The sequence below is a fragment of the Camelus bactrianus genome, chromosome 15 (genome assembly GCF_048773025.1).
Source record: "Camelus bactrianus isolate YW-2024 breed Bactrian camel chromosome 15, ASM4877302v1, whole genome shotgun sequence".
Taxonomy (NCBI): Eukaryota; Metazoa; Chordata; class Mammalia; order Artiodactyla; family Camelidae; genus Camelus; species Camelus bactrianus.
The window spans coordinates 66541973-66560337 of NC_133553.1; the positions used below are offsets into that span (position 1 = coordinate 66541973).

The 18365-nt window shown below is 45.9% G+C and overlaps 1 protein-coding gene across 1 annotated transcript; it reads left to right on the forward strand.

Moving 5' to 3' along the window:
- The first annotated feature begins 813 nt into the window (after positions 1-813).
- On the forward strand, positions 814-17085 carry CCT7 (chaperonin containing TCP1 subunit 7). Its single transcript, XM_010963682.3, has 12 exons — positions 814-973; positions 5779-5932; positions 6677-6783; positions 8149-8274; positions 9150-9202; positions 9552-9723; positions 12628-12792; positions 13579-13767; positions 14556-14653; positions 15038-15170; positions 15654-15860; positions 16708-17085. The coding sequence occupies exons 1-12, from the start codon at positions 968-970 to the stop codon at positions 16927-16929; spliced, it is 1632 nt and encodes a 543-aa protein (XP_010961984.1). The 5' UTR covers positions 814-967; the 3' UTR covers positions 16930-17085.
- Positions 17086-18365: the final 1280 nt, after the last annotated feature.

The following is an 18365-nucleotide window of genomic DNA, read 5'->3' on the forward strand; positions in this document are numbered from 1 at the left end:
GCAACTGCCGGCCCCCGCCCCAGCATCTCTCAGTATGGATTCGATTCTGCAAGACCTAGCTGGCTAGTGGGCGGGCGAGGGAGGCGGGGAGAACTAGAGGTGGGAGACCCGCAGGACTCGCTTCAGCCGCGGAAAATCTTAACCAGTCAGCTCTTGCGGTCTCGGGATCCTCCCCGCGGCAGCCTCGCAGGACGACGATTTACCTTCTCCCAGCTGTGCTCCCCTCCTTCCCATTCCCTCCTTGAGAAGGCTTTAATCTAGCGCCAGGCGGTCCCCGGCAGCTCCTGCTCTGCTCCTCCTCTGCTCAGTTCCACCAGCGCTTGCGCGCTAACGGTCCGTAGGCTCTGATGTACCCGACCCTCGAGGAAGCTCTGGCCACTGTCGAGCCAGAAAACGGGCATTGGGGCCAGGTGCCCACGGCTGTTTCTCTACCATTTACTGTGTAACTGACTTGGACACCTTTCCTAATCTCTCAGCCTCAGTTCCCTTATCTATAAAGTGGGCATGATAACAGTACCAATGCGACAGGATTGTGAGGATTAAATGAGATCACTCACGTAAATTCTTAAGCAAAAGCGTGTCAGCGTTCAAAAAAATTTGAGTTTATTGCATTTCCTTGGTCTGGCATCAGGGAGTAGAAGGGGAATGGAATTAGTTAGTGGATGACGCGGGCCGAGCAAGGATTCTGTACGTTCCAAGAGAATGGCACCATCGAAAACAGGCGACTCTTCCACAACTACCACATCTCTTCTAGGGCGCCCCCGGAGGCCCAGCCTCTGGCCCTTCTAGTCACGCCGACTCTGTGGTAGCAAACCATAGAGTGGCGGAAGTGGCCCGTCCCCTTCCTCTCCCGGTCCAACGGCTTGACGAAGCTTCTGGGGACTTCTCTGGCGCGGAGCATTGTGGGGTTGCTGGGCGGCCCGGGCGCAGAGAAGAGGAGTAGCGGGCCGCTGAATAAGCTTACAAAATGATGGTGAGTGGCGTTTCGTGTATCCGTCTCCATCCGCTGCCATCTGGTCCGCAGTTGGCGCCGGCCGGCCGGGGCCGGTCCCGTGGGACCTTTCCCTGCCTACCGACTCGGTCCTTGCCTCGACCCCCTGTCTACGGGCGACTCCGGCCCGCCGCGGCCTGGCTTGGGCCTGGGCACGGAGCAGGGACCCTTTGTGAGGGGCTCTAGGGGAGGCTTTGGTCCGGCTGGCTGGGGACTACAAGTCCCAGGGTGCTTCGGGGCCGCGAACCCGTGTCGTGAGCCCAGTTTTTGGAGCCCCCCAAAATAATGACCTGGGTTAAACGACTGCGGATTGAGCGTGCATACCTGGTCGACGGTCAGACGTGGAAGCTCTGGAAAATGGGGGTGTAAAGCCGGGTGCTTCCCAGAACCGGTAGAGGTAGCATGGGGACCTCACGTTGGGCCGAGCCCAAGGTCTCATCTCTGGTCGCTAACTGCTCCCCTGCCCGCCGGCGGGATGTTCATAAATAAAGCCAGATCCTTCCGCCCGTACTTAAATCCATTCATTTACAGGTTCATTCCTTAAGTAAACGCATGTTTAGTGCCTGCTGAATGTACCAGGCCCGGCTGGTTTTACGGAGGTGTAACTTCTTAGCCAGGAGAATGGGTCAGATAGTTGGGGACACTGCATCAGAGGTGGGAAGACCCGGCCTCCGACTCCGACCGTGTCTGCCCCTCCAGATGTGACGTTAGCTGGCTTTTCTAGTTGACCAGCTAACTCTGGTTCTCCTTTTGTTAAATTAGGGAGTTGGTGAATACTGGAGTTCCTCTGTAGCCCTCTCCCACCCAGCCCGCCCCACCCTCTTCCAGGGCATCCCTTTCTCCGTCTCAGAGCTGCAGATGCCTTCCGTCGGCCCCAGATCTCTGTGGTGTCTCCGGAGTTGCTGTTGAACACGGCCAGCTTCTGAGTGTTAGAGGCAAAACCCTGACTAAGACATTGCTCCCTGTGCACTTGGCAGATCATTCATTCATTTTAGCCTGTCAGGCCAACTCAGTTCTCTATGTTCCTGCTTCCTCAGCTTCTCCCTGTCCTAGGAGATGTCAAACTGACACCTATGAGGTGTTCATTCTGCTACCAAATGCCTTGTGAACCCCATTTGTACCCAAGATAGAAGGAACCGGGCATTAAGCTGTACACTCTCTCCCATTCGTACCTCCAGTACTGCGTTTTTCAGGCCATCTTCAACATTGCCTGTTCCTCAAGTTGTCTTCAACTTCTGTGCAGAGGCGGCAAAGTAGAGCAGTCCAGAGTAGGCTCTGGAGCCGCACTGAATGCCTAGGTTTATAACTAGCTCTGCCACGTACTAGGTGTGTGACTGCGAGCATGTTATTGCATTTCTGGCCCTCAGTCTGTTAGAAGGTATTAAATGAATGAATACATAAGAAGTGCCCAGCGTGTTGTAAACACTCAGCATGTTAGCTAGTTGGCTTGCTTCTTTTCCTCCCTGTAATCCATCTTCCTGGCAAGACTACCATAAGAGTTTTGGTTGGCCTCTAAAGAACTGGGGATCAGAACCAAGAGTCTTCTGACTGATGATAAAACCCTTCACCAAGAGGCTCCAGACCACCACCTTGGGTTTTTCCTGAACTGATCCCTGATCTGTTTCCCTGCTATATTGGCTGTTTATATCTCTCCTTTTGGAACGTGAGACTTCAGTCACCAAGAATTCTCCTTGCTGTCATCGAATTGGTACATAGTATTTTAGAAGCCTTCTGTGATTGGAAGAGAGGTAAAAGGGTACCCCAGAAACCTTAGTCCTGTGACTTTGGTACAGCTGTACAGAAGACATGTCCTTGCTTCTCTGGTGTTGAGCACTAAGGATTAGGCCATATATGCCTTGGCACATGAACACTTGTTGGTTTATAGAACATCTAGCGTAATAATGCTTAATAAAAGTTTTTAAGGAGGGTGAATAAGATCATTAAGCTGAAATTACCAAGTTTTCTGTGATACCCTTGGCAGATTATAGGATTCTGCTGTCATTTCCTTTCACTTGAGTAAAAATGTGGTTGGAAAGTAACTTAGGGTTAGAAGCTGGACTTCTCGTGGTAGTGCCTGCCCCTGGGGAACTGTTAGTAGAGGACCCATCCCTTATTGACCTGAGTTGGCTCAGTCCGGCCCTGCTACCTTTATCTCCCCATAGGATATCTGTACCCAGCCTACAATTTCTGTAGGGCCTATAAAGCATAGGGAACTTGGGGACAGTGTGGTCAGCTACTTCCAAGCCCTTCTTGCTTTGTACTTAAGAATTCTCATGAATTTAGTGTCACCATACTGCAATGCTTTTCCAAAAATAAGAAGCGAGTGCCACCTTATTTCATGGCTCGTATCAAGGACTTTTGAGTGTAGTTGACCTTTGAACCATTTGGGGATTAGGTGCCCCAACTCTCCACTTAGTCAAAAATTTGCTTGCAATTTAGTCAACCCTCCATACCCAGGGTTCTTCTGTATCTGCGGATTCAACCAGCCTTGGATAGTGTAGTACTGTCGTATTTACTGCTGAAAAAAATCCAGATACATGTGGACCCACACAGTTCAAACCTGTGTTGTTCAAGAGTTAACTGATATGTAATGGTTGGATTTTCAGCACCAAATGCTTCTGTATGTTGCTTCATACATGACCAAATCTAGGAACTCTGCCCATTGAGAAGCTCATATTTTTCGATGGATAGCAATACAAACATTATGCTCAAGGGGAAGCAGAGAGAGTTATGGGGTCCCCTCTTAAACGCCCATGGTAACTACTGTTGAGAAAAGTTGGAAGAATAGAGGTTCTGAGGAATTGTTGGCCTGGCCATATGAAAGTGGTTTTGTAAAAAGTAGCAGTGTGTCTCCTGTAGATGGGGATACAATTTGGAGGTGGAAGTGAGAAAAAGTTTACAGAAACATTGGATAAGTTAGCCTCAAGAGAGTTGAAACAATCTGTTGGAGGCAATAGAAGGGGAAGTTGGTTTTTGATTTAAAGTGTAAGACTCTTGCAGATGCTAACTACTATATATAAAATAGGTAAACAACAAGTGTATACTGTATAGCACAGGGAACTATATTCAGTATCTTGTAGTAACTTTTGTTTAAAAAGAATATGAAAACAAATAGATGTATGTTCCTGTATGACTGAAGTATTATGCTGTACATGAGAAATTGACACAACATTGTAAACTGACTACTTCAATAAAAATATATTTTTAAAAATAATAAAGTGTAAGACTCCATCTGAGGAAGGAGTAGACCAGAGGCTGGCCTGAGGAGTGACTTAGCAGGACTGGGAGAAAGTGGGGCATTTTTGGAGGACAGGTCTTTCCTTAGAAAAGTTGCTAGTTGTTTAGTTTTTTTTTTTTTCCAAATGTAAATCAGACTATGCAGTTCCTCTGCTAAAAGCCTTTCCAGGGCTTCCCTTTGTAGGATTAAAATCCAAACTCCTTACTGCAGTCTACAGGTGAGTAGTGATCTGATTCCTGCCTGCTTCTTCAGCCTTATCCAGTCTTCTGCTTACATACTACCCTCTAGCTACACTGGCCAAAGGAGTAAAACTTTTTTAAGGAATTGCCCAGTTAATATGGAGTCAGTCTCATGGGTTGCTAGACTTCCTGATGTGTGAATTCCTGGCTCCTTTTGTTTGACTGAGACAGCTCTGTGCTTTCCTATGTGCCTTCCCTGCTGAGACACCTGAAGTACCCCCTAGGAGTGGACATGGGCAGTGACTTGCAAACTTTATATTGCAGTCCACAGTAAGAAATAAATTTCAGATCATAGCCTAATAGCACACACATAACTGACATAACAAAAATTTTGAAACAGTATTTACCTTTACTGTAGTCTGTTTCACACCAGTAAAATTAGTGACAAATACTGGGAAGACTGAGTCTGGTCCATGAGCTCATCTCTGAAGGCACAGGCTTGGATGCAGAAGGAAAGCAGCCTTGTTTGCTAACCTGAGGAATTAGTGTCTGTGCTAATGGTCACTGGAGTAAAGGTACCTATGCAGGCCCTTCAGAATAAGCAGATGTCCTTGTCTTCCCATAATTGCTAAAGCAGTTCTGCAGATTAAGCATCTACAAGGATAGTAACTGTTCTGGAGGCCAATGCAAAATGGGAAAACTTGTTCTGGGTATCTGATTGGAGATTAGTCACAGGGAGGCTTTATGGAACCAGCATGAGAGATGGTAACATTGCTATACGAATCAGATTTGTTGTCATTTTGTGAGGCAGGACAAAGGTGCTCTTTGTTTCTCTGCCTAGCCACTTTCCTGCACTCCGGCTAAACATCACTGGTAAAGCTGTCTGCCTGGGCATCTCCAGGACAACATCTGAAGCTGTTGGCACCTCATGTTTCGTATCATTGCCCTAGGATTAAGCTCTTATGCAGATAAATGGATGTTTGCTGGAGGGTGAACACTGAGCATGGCCTGCTTCTTCCTGTGCCGTGACCTAATTCCTCAACACGGGATTAGGGTCAGAAGTTGAAAGGGCTACGCTTTTTCAGCTGGGCGCTGGAGAATGCATTTATTTGATTTGTTCTTTTTGACTAAATTGGTGCTTCTCAAACAATTCTCTAGCACACCTGCAAGGTATGTTGTGGTCTTGGCAGTGTCTCTGGAGGTAGAGGCTGTTTAAGGAATGGATGTGGTGGTTGGACAGCAGGGTAACGTGGTTTAAAAAGGTCTCCAGATATTTCTGTTACTGGAGAGACAGGAACATGTTCCCTCTCCCTCCTTGAATCTTACGTAATGAATGATTATTAAAAGTAGTAAATTGTTCTTTTGTCTAGCCCACACCGGTTATCCTGTTGAAAGAGGGGACTGATAGCTCTCAAGGCATCCCCCAGCTTGTAAGTAACATCAGTGCCTGCCAGGTGATTGCCGAGGCTGTAAGAACCACTCTGGGTCCCCGTGGCATGGACAAGCTCATTGTGGATGGCCGAGGTAAGTCTGCAGAGTGCAGAAGAGGAGACTCCTCTGAGTGTTGGGGCTAGCAGAGATTGGCATCAGAAATCCCACTGCTTTTAAGATCTCTGAAGGATTTCTCACCATGAAGTGGTTCCATTTCATCATTGTCCTGAATGTTGAGCCCTGGGAATGTATGGGAAAAGCTGGGCTTACAAGTCTGTTGCCTTGTAAAGAGATTTGGCCTAGAAACACAAAATAGAATCTTCTGGAATTGCCTGTGATCACTCCCATTGTATCATGTTGTGGAGACAAAGAAAAAACTTCCCCCTTATGTTTTAGTGTGTTAACTTAGAAATGAGATACTAGGGTATCAACTGTTAAAAATATCTAAATGGTTATTCATTCTTTTTTCTTTTCTTTTTCTTTTTTTTTTTTTCCATGGAGTACTGGGTATTGAACCCAGGACCTTGTGTATGCTAAGCATGTGCTCTACCACTGAGCTATATCCACCCCCTCATTCTTATTTTTTAAAATGTTTTGTACATCCAGTAGACATGTGCTGTTTACTGTTCAGAGAAAATCAGGAGTTCATGGTCTTTAGAAATGTGTGATTTTAGGTGACCCTTTGTGCACAGAGCTAACTGTAAAAAGATCAGTTCATCCCCACCACGAGCGCCTCGGCCCTATCCCCACAAAATGTGTGTGGGATCCAGGTCCAGCCAGAAGACAGAACTTAAGAAAAGGTCTTTACATTTTTACTTTGTGTTTGTCCCTTTTAAGGCAAAGCAACAATTTCTAATGATGGAGCCACAATTTTGAAACTCCTTGATGTTGTCCATCCTGCAGCAAAGACTTTAGTGGACATTGCCAAATCCCAAGATGCTGAGGTAGGAAAATCAAGCCTCTGTTTCAGTGGAGATTGAAACACATGCATGCTTGCTCTTTGGCTCTTTAAAACATTTTGATTGTATATCCAAAATTATTTCGCAAGTAATACGTGTTTGTAAAAAATATTTAGATGGAATTAATAGTCCTTTAAAATTCTCACTGTTCCACTGTATGTAGCTGAGTTCTTAGAACCAGGCCTGTGTGCTGTCATTCATACGAGTTGCTAGGTAAACAATTTGACCTCTCATCTGTTGGTCGCCTTATATTATGAGGCTGGAGACTGCTTCCAGTTTACCTTTTTCTTTTAAAAAAAATATTTATGGTGGTAAAATATACATAGCATAAGATTTAGCATTTTAACATGTGCAAGTCAGTGACATTAACCTGTCTGCATTTTTAAAAACCATTTCTAACACTGGAGTCTTGATAATAAATGTTAAGAGAGATAGGTTTGCATTTCAGAGTATTACAGGTATGTCCTATAGTTATATTAAAAGGTCTGTTAAGACACAGTTTGTCCTATATATAAAACAGTATGGTTTATATAAAATTAAAGTGACAAGAGTCTAGATTTGATCTGTTAATATTTTCAACAAGGGAATACCTTTCTGTCCAGGAAATTGGCAGCTTAAACCCTTCACCACAGTACCTTTTTTTTCTCCCTGAAATCCCTTACATTACACAGTGGACATAAGGGAGGTAAAGAAAATTTCTTCCAAAAAAAAAAGAGAGAGATAAACTAAAACAAAAAAGAAACCAAAATAAATTCTTCCAAATCAGAGGTTAGCCAGTTTTCTTAAAAGCCTTCATTCTTCTCCCTCATTAAAAATAGGATTTAGATCCCATCATAGAAAATTGCTGTGTGAGAAAGATTAGCAGACTAGTAATCTGCTTATTCCAAATAGTGTTTAAAATACGAAGCACTTAGAGGTCTGTTTTGTAAACTTCTGTAGTAGTTTGTTCTCCTTAGAGAATGTTCGTCTCGTACCTCTTGCTACCATGGTTATTTGTGACGGGTAAGCATTGTATTAGAAGCATGACGGAAACTGTCTTATTGATCATAGTACCTTGAACATAGTAAGTTCTCGTTTGCATATATGATTTCGTATTCTGGGGAAGTTTGTCCAAGTCAGCCCTTTTTGGAGGATGGGCCTGGCTGGGGAGTTAATTTTGTGGCCCAGGTAATGAGATGGATACCTAACTACCAACACTTCTACTTGTTGTAAAAAGCAGTGCTTCCCGGAAAAGGCTTGACATTCATTTAAACGGCTCCCAGTTGGAATGGGTAGAATGCCTAAAAATGGAGTTTCAGGGCTTTATTCCTGAACATGAGAATACGTGAATTTCCTTTCATCTTCTTCCAGGTCGGTGATGGCACCACCTCAGTGACCCTGCTGGCTGCAGAGTTTCTGAAGCAGGTGAAATCCTACGTGGAGGAAGGTTTGCACCCACAGATCATCATCCGAGCTTTCCGCACTGCCACTCAGTTGGTATGGGAACCCTGGTGAACTTGAGCACCTTGTGCCTGGACACCTTCATGTTTCTCTTAGGATTTACTGGGGTGTGGAGGGACTGGGAACAGGGTTCCTTGAGCATTTTCTGAATTCTCCCTGGGAATCGCTGTCTTATTAATAGCTCTGTGATAGCCGTTCAGTAGCTGTTTGACTAGATACGTTACTTCATCTCTTCAAGCCTCAGGTTTCCTGACAGACATCATGTAGACATACCATAGGCTCTTGGTAAATGAAAGCTACTTTTGTTTTTATCCAGTACCTCGTGGCTCATCTTGAGACCTTGCTTTTATTGACCTTGACCTTCATTCTGTGGCCTGGGGCAAGTCAGTTCCTCTAGACCTTACTTTTTCTTTTTACTGTCCAGTTTTGGAGTGGTGACATTAAATGAAATCATATATGAGAAGTATATAGGAAAGGATATCTTTTGAAAAGATATATTTAACGTATAAATATATATATCATATATTATACAACATAGCAAATATACAAAGTACTAAAAGTTGTCATAGTTGCTTTCCATAAGCCAGAAGGCTTAGGCTAATCTAGTGTCATAGTGTTTCTACTCATTTGTTTCAGTGTGTTACCTGCAGATCCAGAGCTGAATCTTGGAGGTTCCCTGATGATTCTTAAGAACTATACTTACTCTACATTTCTAACTTTGAGGGTTTTCTGAACTATACAAATCTGTATTTTTCTAGGCAGCTACAAGATTTGGAAATGGTTTTTTGGTTATAGAGTAGAAATGCTTAAGATTTGGGAATAAACAGATTGGGGACTAGGAAGAGAATTTGGGATCCACTTCTTCAGTTTGTCTTTAGCATGAGAGACTCACTTAGCTTCTTTTCTTGCAGGCAGTTAACAAGATAAAAGAGATCGCCGTGACTGTGAAGAGGGACGATAAAGTGTAAGTTTGCGGTTGGCTTTGTCAGAACCTTGACTTCCTGTGGCCAGATTGGATGCATCATTATGCTGGGATCCCTATATGGGCCTGGGGCTGTTTGGCTTTTGCTAAACCCTTTGTCCCCCAGCCCGTGCAGTACAAGAGAGGCTGTAGACTGTAGTTTAAAAGCTGTCACTTGTGAAGTCTTTGACTGTAGTCGCCATCTGTCACTGATAACCTGCCCTAAAGATACAGAAGATGAAGTTGTTGAGGGCTGAGTTTAGAGTATAGAACAGAAGCCATCTTCACATTGCAACAGAATCAGATAAGAGGGGCTTTCAGGACCTGATGCAGTCCCACCCTTGTGTCCTAGGGAGCAGAGGAAGCTGCTAGAGAAATGTGCCATGACTGCTCTGAGCTCCAAGCTGATCTCCCAGCAGAAAGCCTTCTTCGCTAAGATGGTGGTGGACGCGGTAATAATGCTCGATGATTTGCTGCAGCTTAAAATGATTGGAATCAAGAAGGTGCAAGGTGGCGCCCTAGAGGTAAGCCTGCTATGGCCTCCCTGGGAGGTTCTTGCTTTCACACTGCCCCTTCAGACAGCTTGGCATCGCAGGAGAGCACACATTACAGGTGTAGAGAGAATGCACTTTGGACTGGGAGGCAGGCTGGAGCTGTTCCCCATACTGCTGCCTACTGTGGGTACATTTGTCACCTCTGTGGACCTATATTTACTTGTCAGCAAAATGGAAGATTGAACCGGCTGATTTTCAGAATCTTGGTGTTAATGTGGGAGGGTATAGAGCTAGCTCTGATAAATAATCTAAAACTCTCTCAATTAATAAATATGAGAAGTATTTTCCAGTCCATTCTTCTCCAAGTGATATGGCCAAACTTTCCCTTCTTTCTTTTGGCCATTTATTTTGAATAGATGATACATAATTCAAAAGGTATAGAAGGTCCTAAAGGAAAAAATAAATGTCCCCTACACCACTCCTGCCCCAGATACAACCACTGTTAACTCTGTGTGTGTGTGTCCTTCCAGAAGTACTCTGTGCATCTATAAGTACAAATATAAATACTTTTTTTAAACACAAATGCTCACTTATAATACATATTGTTCTGCAACTTGCTTTTGTCTATTTAACAACCTATTTTAGAATTTGATCCACATCAGCATGTGTAGCTCTAAACTCAGTGCTGCCCAATAGAACTTTCTGTTGGGATGGGACTGTTACATATCTGTGCTGCCCAGTATGATAGCTAGTAGCCAGGTGTGGCTACTGAGTACTTGAAATGCTTTTAGTGGAACTGAGGAACTGAATTTTAAGTTTAATTTTCGCTTATTTAAATTTAAAAAGCAACATGTGGCTAGTGTATTGCACAGCATATTTTCTAACACAGAAGTATCTGTCTGGAAACAGTCTTTGATGTTGGTGTCTCTGTGCTACTTCGGACTTTTTCCAATCCTTGGCCTCCCCTACTTTTTCCTTTACTCTTCCTTGGTGACCTCAGCCTGAAGTGATTTGGAAAGGGCAAGACCTGCTTGAATTGGAGTATTATATGCTGGCACTTTGCTTTTTGTTCTTTGACTTTTTCTCCTCCAAATTGCATTTCCATTCTGTCCATCTCCCTCCTCTTCCTCCTGTCATGGTGCATGTCCATGGGCTAAGGTCTTCTTTACGTAATAAAGCTGTGAGGAATCTGGAGGTCATCTGAGTCGTTCCCCTGTCTTCAGGCCCCAGTTTCATTCATGTTTCAGCCCATTCTCTCCATCATGGCTTGCCAACTTTGTCTTTACGCAATGCTTTTGTAGTAATATTCCATCTTCTCCTGTGCCTTCCTACTTCCATAAACCCTTGAGATTAGATTAGCATTCACTAAACTAGGGATCAGAACTAATAATCTCACTGCTGAGAAAGCCAGGGGCTCCAGGCCACACATATTTTCTTTCAGACTGCCCCACATCCCTTAACTCTATGTAAAACCCTTAACACAGAACCTGACACATAGAATTCAGTAAATGGTGGTGGTTATTATTTAGTTATTCTCAGGATTAACTGAGAACTTCCTGATCTATATCTTCAACCTTTACCTCTCCCTCGAGCTTTCCACTCCTGTGTCTGACTGCTGCCGAACTCACTATCTTGTCCTCCAAACCTGTAATCTTTTCTGTATTCCTTGACATAGTTGGTATCATCACCATTATTCAGTCACTCAACCCAGAAATCTAGGGTCATCTGATTGATGACCATTGTCTCATTTTATCTACCAATTTATCATTTATTTCTTCAGTCTGTTCTCTTTTACTAGACCATTGTCCTAGTAGTGGTCACCCTTCCTCAACTCTCGCATCCCCTAAATCCACCCTATTTTCTGTGGCAGGGTGAAGCTCCCCAATTTACACTGTGTGTAAAACCTGTTGGGGTTCTACGTTGCCTATGGAATAAGAGCCAGGCCTTAGCAGAGCCTTTAAGATTCTCCTAAACTGGTTTCTTCTCTCTTATTTTGTATTCCAGCAACTGCAAATGGCTTTTCATCCTCTGATAACACCACACTGCTTCTGCCTCCTAGGAACATCTTCTTCTTCCTCTTTCCTATGTGACTAATTTCTATTTATCCATCTTGATTCAGTTCACACATCACCCCCTCTAGGAGACTGTAGATTTGAATGATGCATGAATCTGTTCACTGATAGGCTACAGTAAATGGACTGGGATTGTAAATTCGCACTGGCAGAGAACATACAGGTCATTGAACTGAATATCCCCTTCTTTATGGAGTGGGAAATGACTAGGTCACTTAGTAAGAAAGAGATCTGAGGTTTGAACGTCAGTCTTTGATAAGGCTGAAGTCACTTCCAGGCACAGCATGCTTTCTGTTCTGCCCTGCTGTTCAGTCCACTCCACAGCAAGCTCGGTTATGCAGCCAGTGGTGGTAGTTCATGTTTTGAGGGATCAAGATGGGGGAGCCACAGTGATAGCACGGGAGCTGTGCAGGAAATTCCTGACCCTTCGGACTTTTTGTTCTCATCTCCTGGAAGGAGGAAGCTTCTAGGCCATCGCACGCAGGTGTGTGTGCTCACGTGCAGTAGAGGTAGGGAGGAATATTGTGTGAGCAGTAGGAGACTGGGAGGTGGGGAGTTGGGATCAAAGTGTGTCCCTTGGCACCTGCTCTGGAGGTAAGTCTTAGAGGACAGCCCTTTATGATGCTTGGCCTCTGCAAGCTAAATGATTTTCTTTATATTGACAGGACAACCAGAATATAATCTGTATTTTTTCCAGCTTTTATGGTGATAGAAAGGCTTTGTTAGAACGGTGAAGTAAATAAAAACATGGTTAACTCTTCCAGGTTCACAAAAATGGACATGCATTGGTCCAGTGCACCACTAACTTGATTTTATTTCATGCTAGTACTGAGTTGTTGAACTGTTTATTTTTTTTTAACAGGAGTCCCAGCTCGTAGCTGGTGTCGCATTCAAGAAGACTTTCTCTTATGCTGGGTTTGAAATGCAACCCAAAAAGTACTATAATCCAATGATTGCCCTTTTAAATGTTGAGCTGGAGCTGAAAGCTGAGAAAGATAATGCTGAAATCAGAGTCCACACAGTTGAGGTAGGCCCTACCAGCTGGCAGTGGCAGTGGCAGCATTCTGGGCCAAAGTCCTGGGCCTTTGTGGCCATCTTGGGCCCAGCTCTGTTTCTCGGGTACCTAATGGGCTCTTTTCTCCTCCTGTTTCCCTAAATATTGATGTCTAAATATTGAGCCCACTTCTTTACTCACTTTATGCTCTTTCTGAGTGACCTGGACATGAGGAGGTTTGGATAGGGCAAACCTGTTGAAAAATTAGCCTCTGGCCCCACTGGAGGGGCTGGCTGGGGCTCTCTGGCTATACAGTGAGCCCGGTATTTTGATTCCTCTTACTTGGGAAGATGTGAGCCTTCTAGACTGAGTCCCACACTGCAGGAAAAGGTATGCTCCCAACATTGATATTACCAAGGCTGTCTGCAGGTAGCAGTGTCACCCAGCCATAAGCAGGTATCTTTGGGAAATGTGTCTCCAATGCAAAGTAGCCTTTGTGGGAAAGGGTCTTGTCCTTGGGAACTCCACGGGTGCAACACCTCAGAGGAGGCTAGAACTTAGCCAGGCTAAACTGTCTCACACCTTGGCAAGTGCCAGCTCTGGAGTTGCTCCCAGTCCTCAGGTCATTTCCTGCTCTGTGGTTGAAAGTTTTAGGTGGTTCCTAAGTTGACTGAGGAGAGGCTATTCAGTTTAGCCTCATAAGTAAATCAGTGTATTTTATTTTGGAGGGATTTTTTTTTTTTGAGGAATATATTTTAATATGCCATATATGCTAACATCCACTTCAAAGCATCCTCATCCTTTTCTGGGTTTCTTCAGGATTATCAGGCAATTGTTGATGCTGAGTGGAACATTCTCTACGACAAGTTAGAGAGGATCCATCAATCTGGAGCCAAAGTCGTCTTGTCAAAGCTTCCCATTGGGGATGTGGCCACCCAGTACTTTGCTGACAGGGACATGTTCTGTGCTGGCCGAGTGCCGGAGGAGGATCTGAAGAGGACAATGATGGTAACCAAGTTTTCATAGGCTGCTTCATGGTTGTTGTGCCCCCGAAGGTGCACTGGAGTACACTGTTGGGTTGGCATGTCAGTCTAGGCCTGTCTTCTTAACTCCTTTTGCCATGAAACACTACAGTGCCAGTGTGTGTATGCTCAGTATACAAAAGTTAGTCTAACCAAGACAAGTCAGGAAATCTAATCCGTGAGGGAACCTAGCAGTAGTACTATGATCACTGGATAAGCTCAAGTATTTATGCTTCCAGACGTTTTCTTCCCTTTCTTCTTGAGCATCTTACCAAAGATGCTTTAGGGCTAAAGCACCGATCCTGACTTCAGTTGCTGGGCCCAAGGCACTCTAGTTTGGGGGAGAGGGTGTTGGGTGAAGCGAAGGGTCACTGACATTTCCTTTTAAGCAGGCTTATTTACCCTTCATGTGTCTTAGTTCTGTTTTGTTTTCTCCTCTTCTGGAGGGAGCCTGGAGGTCAAGGGTGAGAGTGGGTCACCCAGTGCAGAAGTCTCTGGGGTACCATGGCCGTGTAACCTGGGAATTGGCTTTAAGACTAGGTGGCAGGCAGGGGGAGAAGGGTATGTAGCTCAAGTGGTAGGGCGCATGCTTAGCATACACAAGGTCCTGGGTTCATTCTCTAGTACTTCCTCTAAAAATAAATAAATTAGTAAACTAATTACCCCCCCCAAAAAAATTAATAAAAATTAAAAAAATAAGTAGGTGGCAGGAAGCTCGCTTCTGGCCTCATGTGAGCCTTCGCTGCTAGGTGATCTTGCTGCTTGTGTTCTCAGGCTTGCGGGGGCTCCATCCAGACCAGTGTGAACGCTCTGTCAGCAGATGTGCTGGGCTGCTGCCAGGTCTTTGAAGAGACACAGATTGGAGGCGAGAGGTGAGCCGTAGGCTCGGGCCCCCTGTTTGCTTGGCTCACGAGACCTGCCTGGCTGCAGCCTTCTGCCGCCTTTGGGGTGTCGTGTGTATGGCATGTGCTACTCTCATCTGAGAGCTCATCTTTTGAGGCATAAAGAACTCAGGTAAATTGAGTGTTTCAGGAGGGGAGAGGATCCAGTTGGGTCTGAAGTCTGACTCCAAAATCTTTATGTCCCAGTGGTACAGCCCTAGACCTTCCCAAAAACGTGTCTTTAAGGGTGGGATTAGAGAGCCTTCGTGAGGAACAGAAGAGCAGCTGCTGAGTGTCTGGAGGACTTGCTGAGGTCAGAATATGGTGGTTGGCAGCAGAAAGCAGTTCACATGTATGATTTGACCCCGCGTATAGGTACAATTTCTTCACTGGCTGCCCCAAGGCCAAGACTTGCACTATCATCCTCCGTGGTGGTGCTGAGCAGTTTATGGAGGAGACAGAGCGGTCCCTGCACGATGCCATCATGATCGTCAGGAGGGCCATCAAGGTACTAGGCTGGGGGCTCCCAGCCTGCACAGCTCATTCTACCTCCCGAGCTGACAAGAACCTGGATTTGTGTGGTGATTCCTTCCCTATACAACCTGTCTTTCCAAGCGGGGCACGTATGCCCTGATTGTCTCACAGATTGTAAAGAAACAGCTTCAGTCTCAAAATAGGTCATGCTCCCTTAAAGGCTAAGACTTGTGAGCAACTGTGGAGCTGATGTAGTCAGCCATCCCAGAGATTGTGCCCATGCCCTCAAGCTGCAAGTGACCTTGAAGTTGGTCAGAAACCATAACGTTCACCAGATTAAAGTTGGGATGTGCTAGACACGGTCCATGTCTGGACCTCCTGGGGCTTGGGCTGGGGGAAGGAATAAGGAACCTCTCTCTGGGTCAGGGGGCCTATTGACTGAGTGGCCCAATTTAGCCATGGCTGGAGCTTGGACCAGGGGATGCCTTGCATTTAGAGGTGGGTCTTGTCTCTGCAGAATGATTCAGTGGTGGCAGGTGGCGGTGCCATTGAGATGGAGCTCTCCAAGTACCTGCGAGATTACTCAAGGACCATTCCAGGAAAACAGCAGCTACTGATTGGGGCTTATGCCAAGGCCTTGGAAATTATCCCACGCCAGCTGTGCGACAATGCTGGCTTTGATGCCACAAACATCCTCAACAAGCTGCGGGCTCGGCATGCCCAGGTGGGTTACTCCTCTCCTCAGGGGCCAGGGGTTTGGTGGATGGGGCTATATTCTGAGTGTGTGCTGTGCTTACTCAAGCCCTGCGTGGTCAGCCCAGGTGATGGTGCTGGAACCAAACCCAGTACCATCTGACTGCCTCCTCTGAGGTCAGAAGGAAAGCCACGGTGCCAGGGCTGGAGGTTCCAGGGTTTCTTCGGTGCTTCTACCAAGAGTGTAATCACTGCTCATGGTGCATTGACAGGAACCAGAGGAACCCTGTAGCCTGGAAGTACATGCTGACCTCGTGTACTGGGTTTCTCAGTGTGGTGGTGAAGCACTCCCAGGCCCTGCTGACAGTAGTCCAGCCATGGCTCTGCCACCTCCAAGTTGCGACCTCTCTGAGAACTTAATTTGTTCATCTGCTATTTAGCAAATCTTTGTTAAATGCTCAGTGCTGTGACAGCAGCACTCAGTGAGTGACCTTGCTTCTGACTTGGGTTAGAACTTTAAGCAGGTCACTTTACTGCTGTGTGTCTCGGTTTCCTTAATAGGAACTGATGGAGGCATTGAGATGATAAGGGATTGGAAAGTGTTCTTTTTGAGAAGCAGGGTTTGACATACACAGTCCTCAGGTAACTTGAGGACGGGGCCTCCCTAAAACACAGCAGCGGGAGAGGGCCTGGAGGGCTTCTGCGGTCGGCCTTTCCCAGGTTTGAAGGGGCAGTGGTGGGAGGAGGTGCACTTGCATCCTGTTGTGATGCCGGCAGGTTCAGAGTCTGGGGGTTCCTAACAATCCAGGTCATTGGGAGGGTGTGCAGGAAGAACCGTGAGGGCCGTTCCATATCTTCTTCTCCCTCTCTGCTCTCAGGGGGGCATGTGGTACGGGGTGGACATCAACAACGAGGACATTGCTGACAACTTTGAGGCCTTCGTGTGGGAGCCAGCCATGGTGCGGATCAATGCACTGACGGCAGCCTCGGAGGCCGCATGCCTTATCGTGTCTGTAGATGAAACGATCAAGAACCCTCGCTCAACAGTGGATGCACCCCCAGCTGCTGGCCGGGGCCGAGGTCGTGGCCGCCCTCACTGAGGGGTACCGCAGCGCTCACACGAGTTGGCCAGCAGGCTGGCTGCAGGCTGTGCTTCACTCACTCTGTCTTGGTCAAATGGTGTTACAAGGAAGGGGTAGTATTTGGCCCACTCTGTTCTCACTGGAGGTTATTTAAATAAAACTTAAGACTTAGAATTCATTTTCCACATTATTTAGGCACAAGAGTTTTACTCATGAATGTCTTGACTGCAGCTCAGGATTTTAGCTTCGCGTGTACTCACCCAACAGGTAGAAAAGAGAAAATGACCTTCCCTCCTTTGGGCTGAGTCCTCCACAGCCTCTCATTGTTGTTAAAGTGGGCTGTAGGTCCACCGCCAGGGCAGACGCTCCACCGGACTGGCCCCTGCCTGGACGTTTCACTTTGGTCGCTTTCTCAGTCCTAGAAGCTGCTGGGAGGCGTGGAGTCACTTCCTTGTCTTCTGACATCATCTTACTTAGCCCTGGCCTAGCCGGGCATTCCTCCCCGGGTTTCTCTGAGTTTGAGTAAATGCATCACATTACCTTGTCTGCCTTTTTTGCTCCCATATTCTTTTGGCTCAGTCTTTTCATCCCTCGTACTCCATATTTTGAGGTTGAGGGCTTGGAGGAATGTTTTAGAGAGGCCACATCCTCTCCAAATTCTAGTGACCTCTTAGGTTTCCATTGAGGACGTAGCTGAAGGAGCCCCACCCAGTCTTCTCCGTTCCCTGTCAGTAGTCTTGGGGGTCCCTTCCACTTTCTTCTGACCAGTAGAAGTTTGGAATGGCTAGCGCAGATAAACAAAATCAGCAGAGTCTGCCTCATTTATGCTGGTCCTGAGAGTTGGCCTGCAGCTAGCTGTAATTAATAGTTGTTGAACCCAGAAGTAAAGAATTATGTACCTTGAGCCACTGAAGCTTCTGCTGCTGAATCTGGAAAAGGATTTTTAAAAAAACCTTTGAGTCGAACCACTCCTGGTTAGATGGACTCAAAAGCAGAATGAGGTGGTGGCAGGTCCAGACTTTGGAGTTTGGCATTCCTCCTAACTTGATGGTCCTGAACTAAGTTCTTTCAGCTGTTCTGTATGCCGATGACAGTAGCTGACTGAGTTGTGGGGGTAAGTGTTCATCTACTAGTTTGATTCTAGAGCCACACACAGTTTAAGCCTCAACACCTGTTTTTTCTGATTTTTAAATTTTTAAATAGACCTGAGTAATTGAATCAGTGGGGAAACCCCATTTTGTAAAATGGGCACATTGAACCAGCCCGTGATAGACAACTTGGTCTCCATCAAGCCAAAGCCTGATTGGCTGGCCAGAGCCTCCTAGGGTGACCATGCCAGTGAGAGGATGGGTGGTGTCTGCTGTTCCTGCTGTACTTATGCTGGGTTGCCCTTGAGGATGGCTTCTTCTGGCTGAGAGTCAGAAATGACACCCCAAGTCTTTCTGTCCGCCTGC

Bases quoted from the DNA above. Each gene is read 5' to 3' on its own strand.
- CCT7 (XM_010963682.3), top strand. The intron at 13,768-14,555 runs GTAACCAAGTTT...TTGTGTTCTCAG, and splicing joins ATCTGAAGAGGACAATGATG to GCTTGCGGGGGCTCCATCCA. The intron at 15,861-16,707 runs GTGGGTTACTCC...CTCTGCTCTCAG, and splicing joins TGCGGGCTCGGCATGCCCAG to GGGGGCATGTGGTACGGGGT.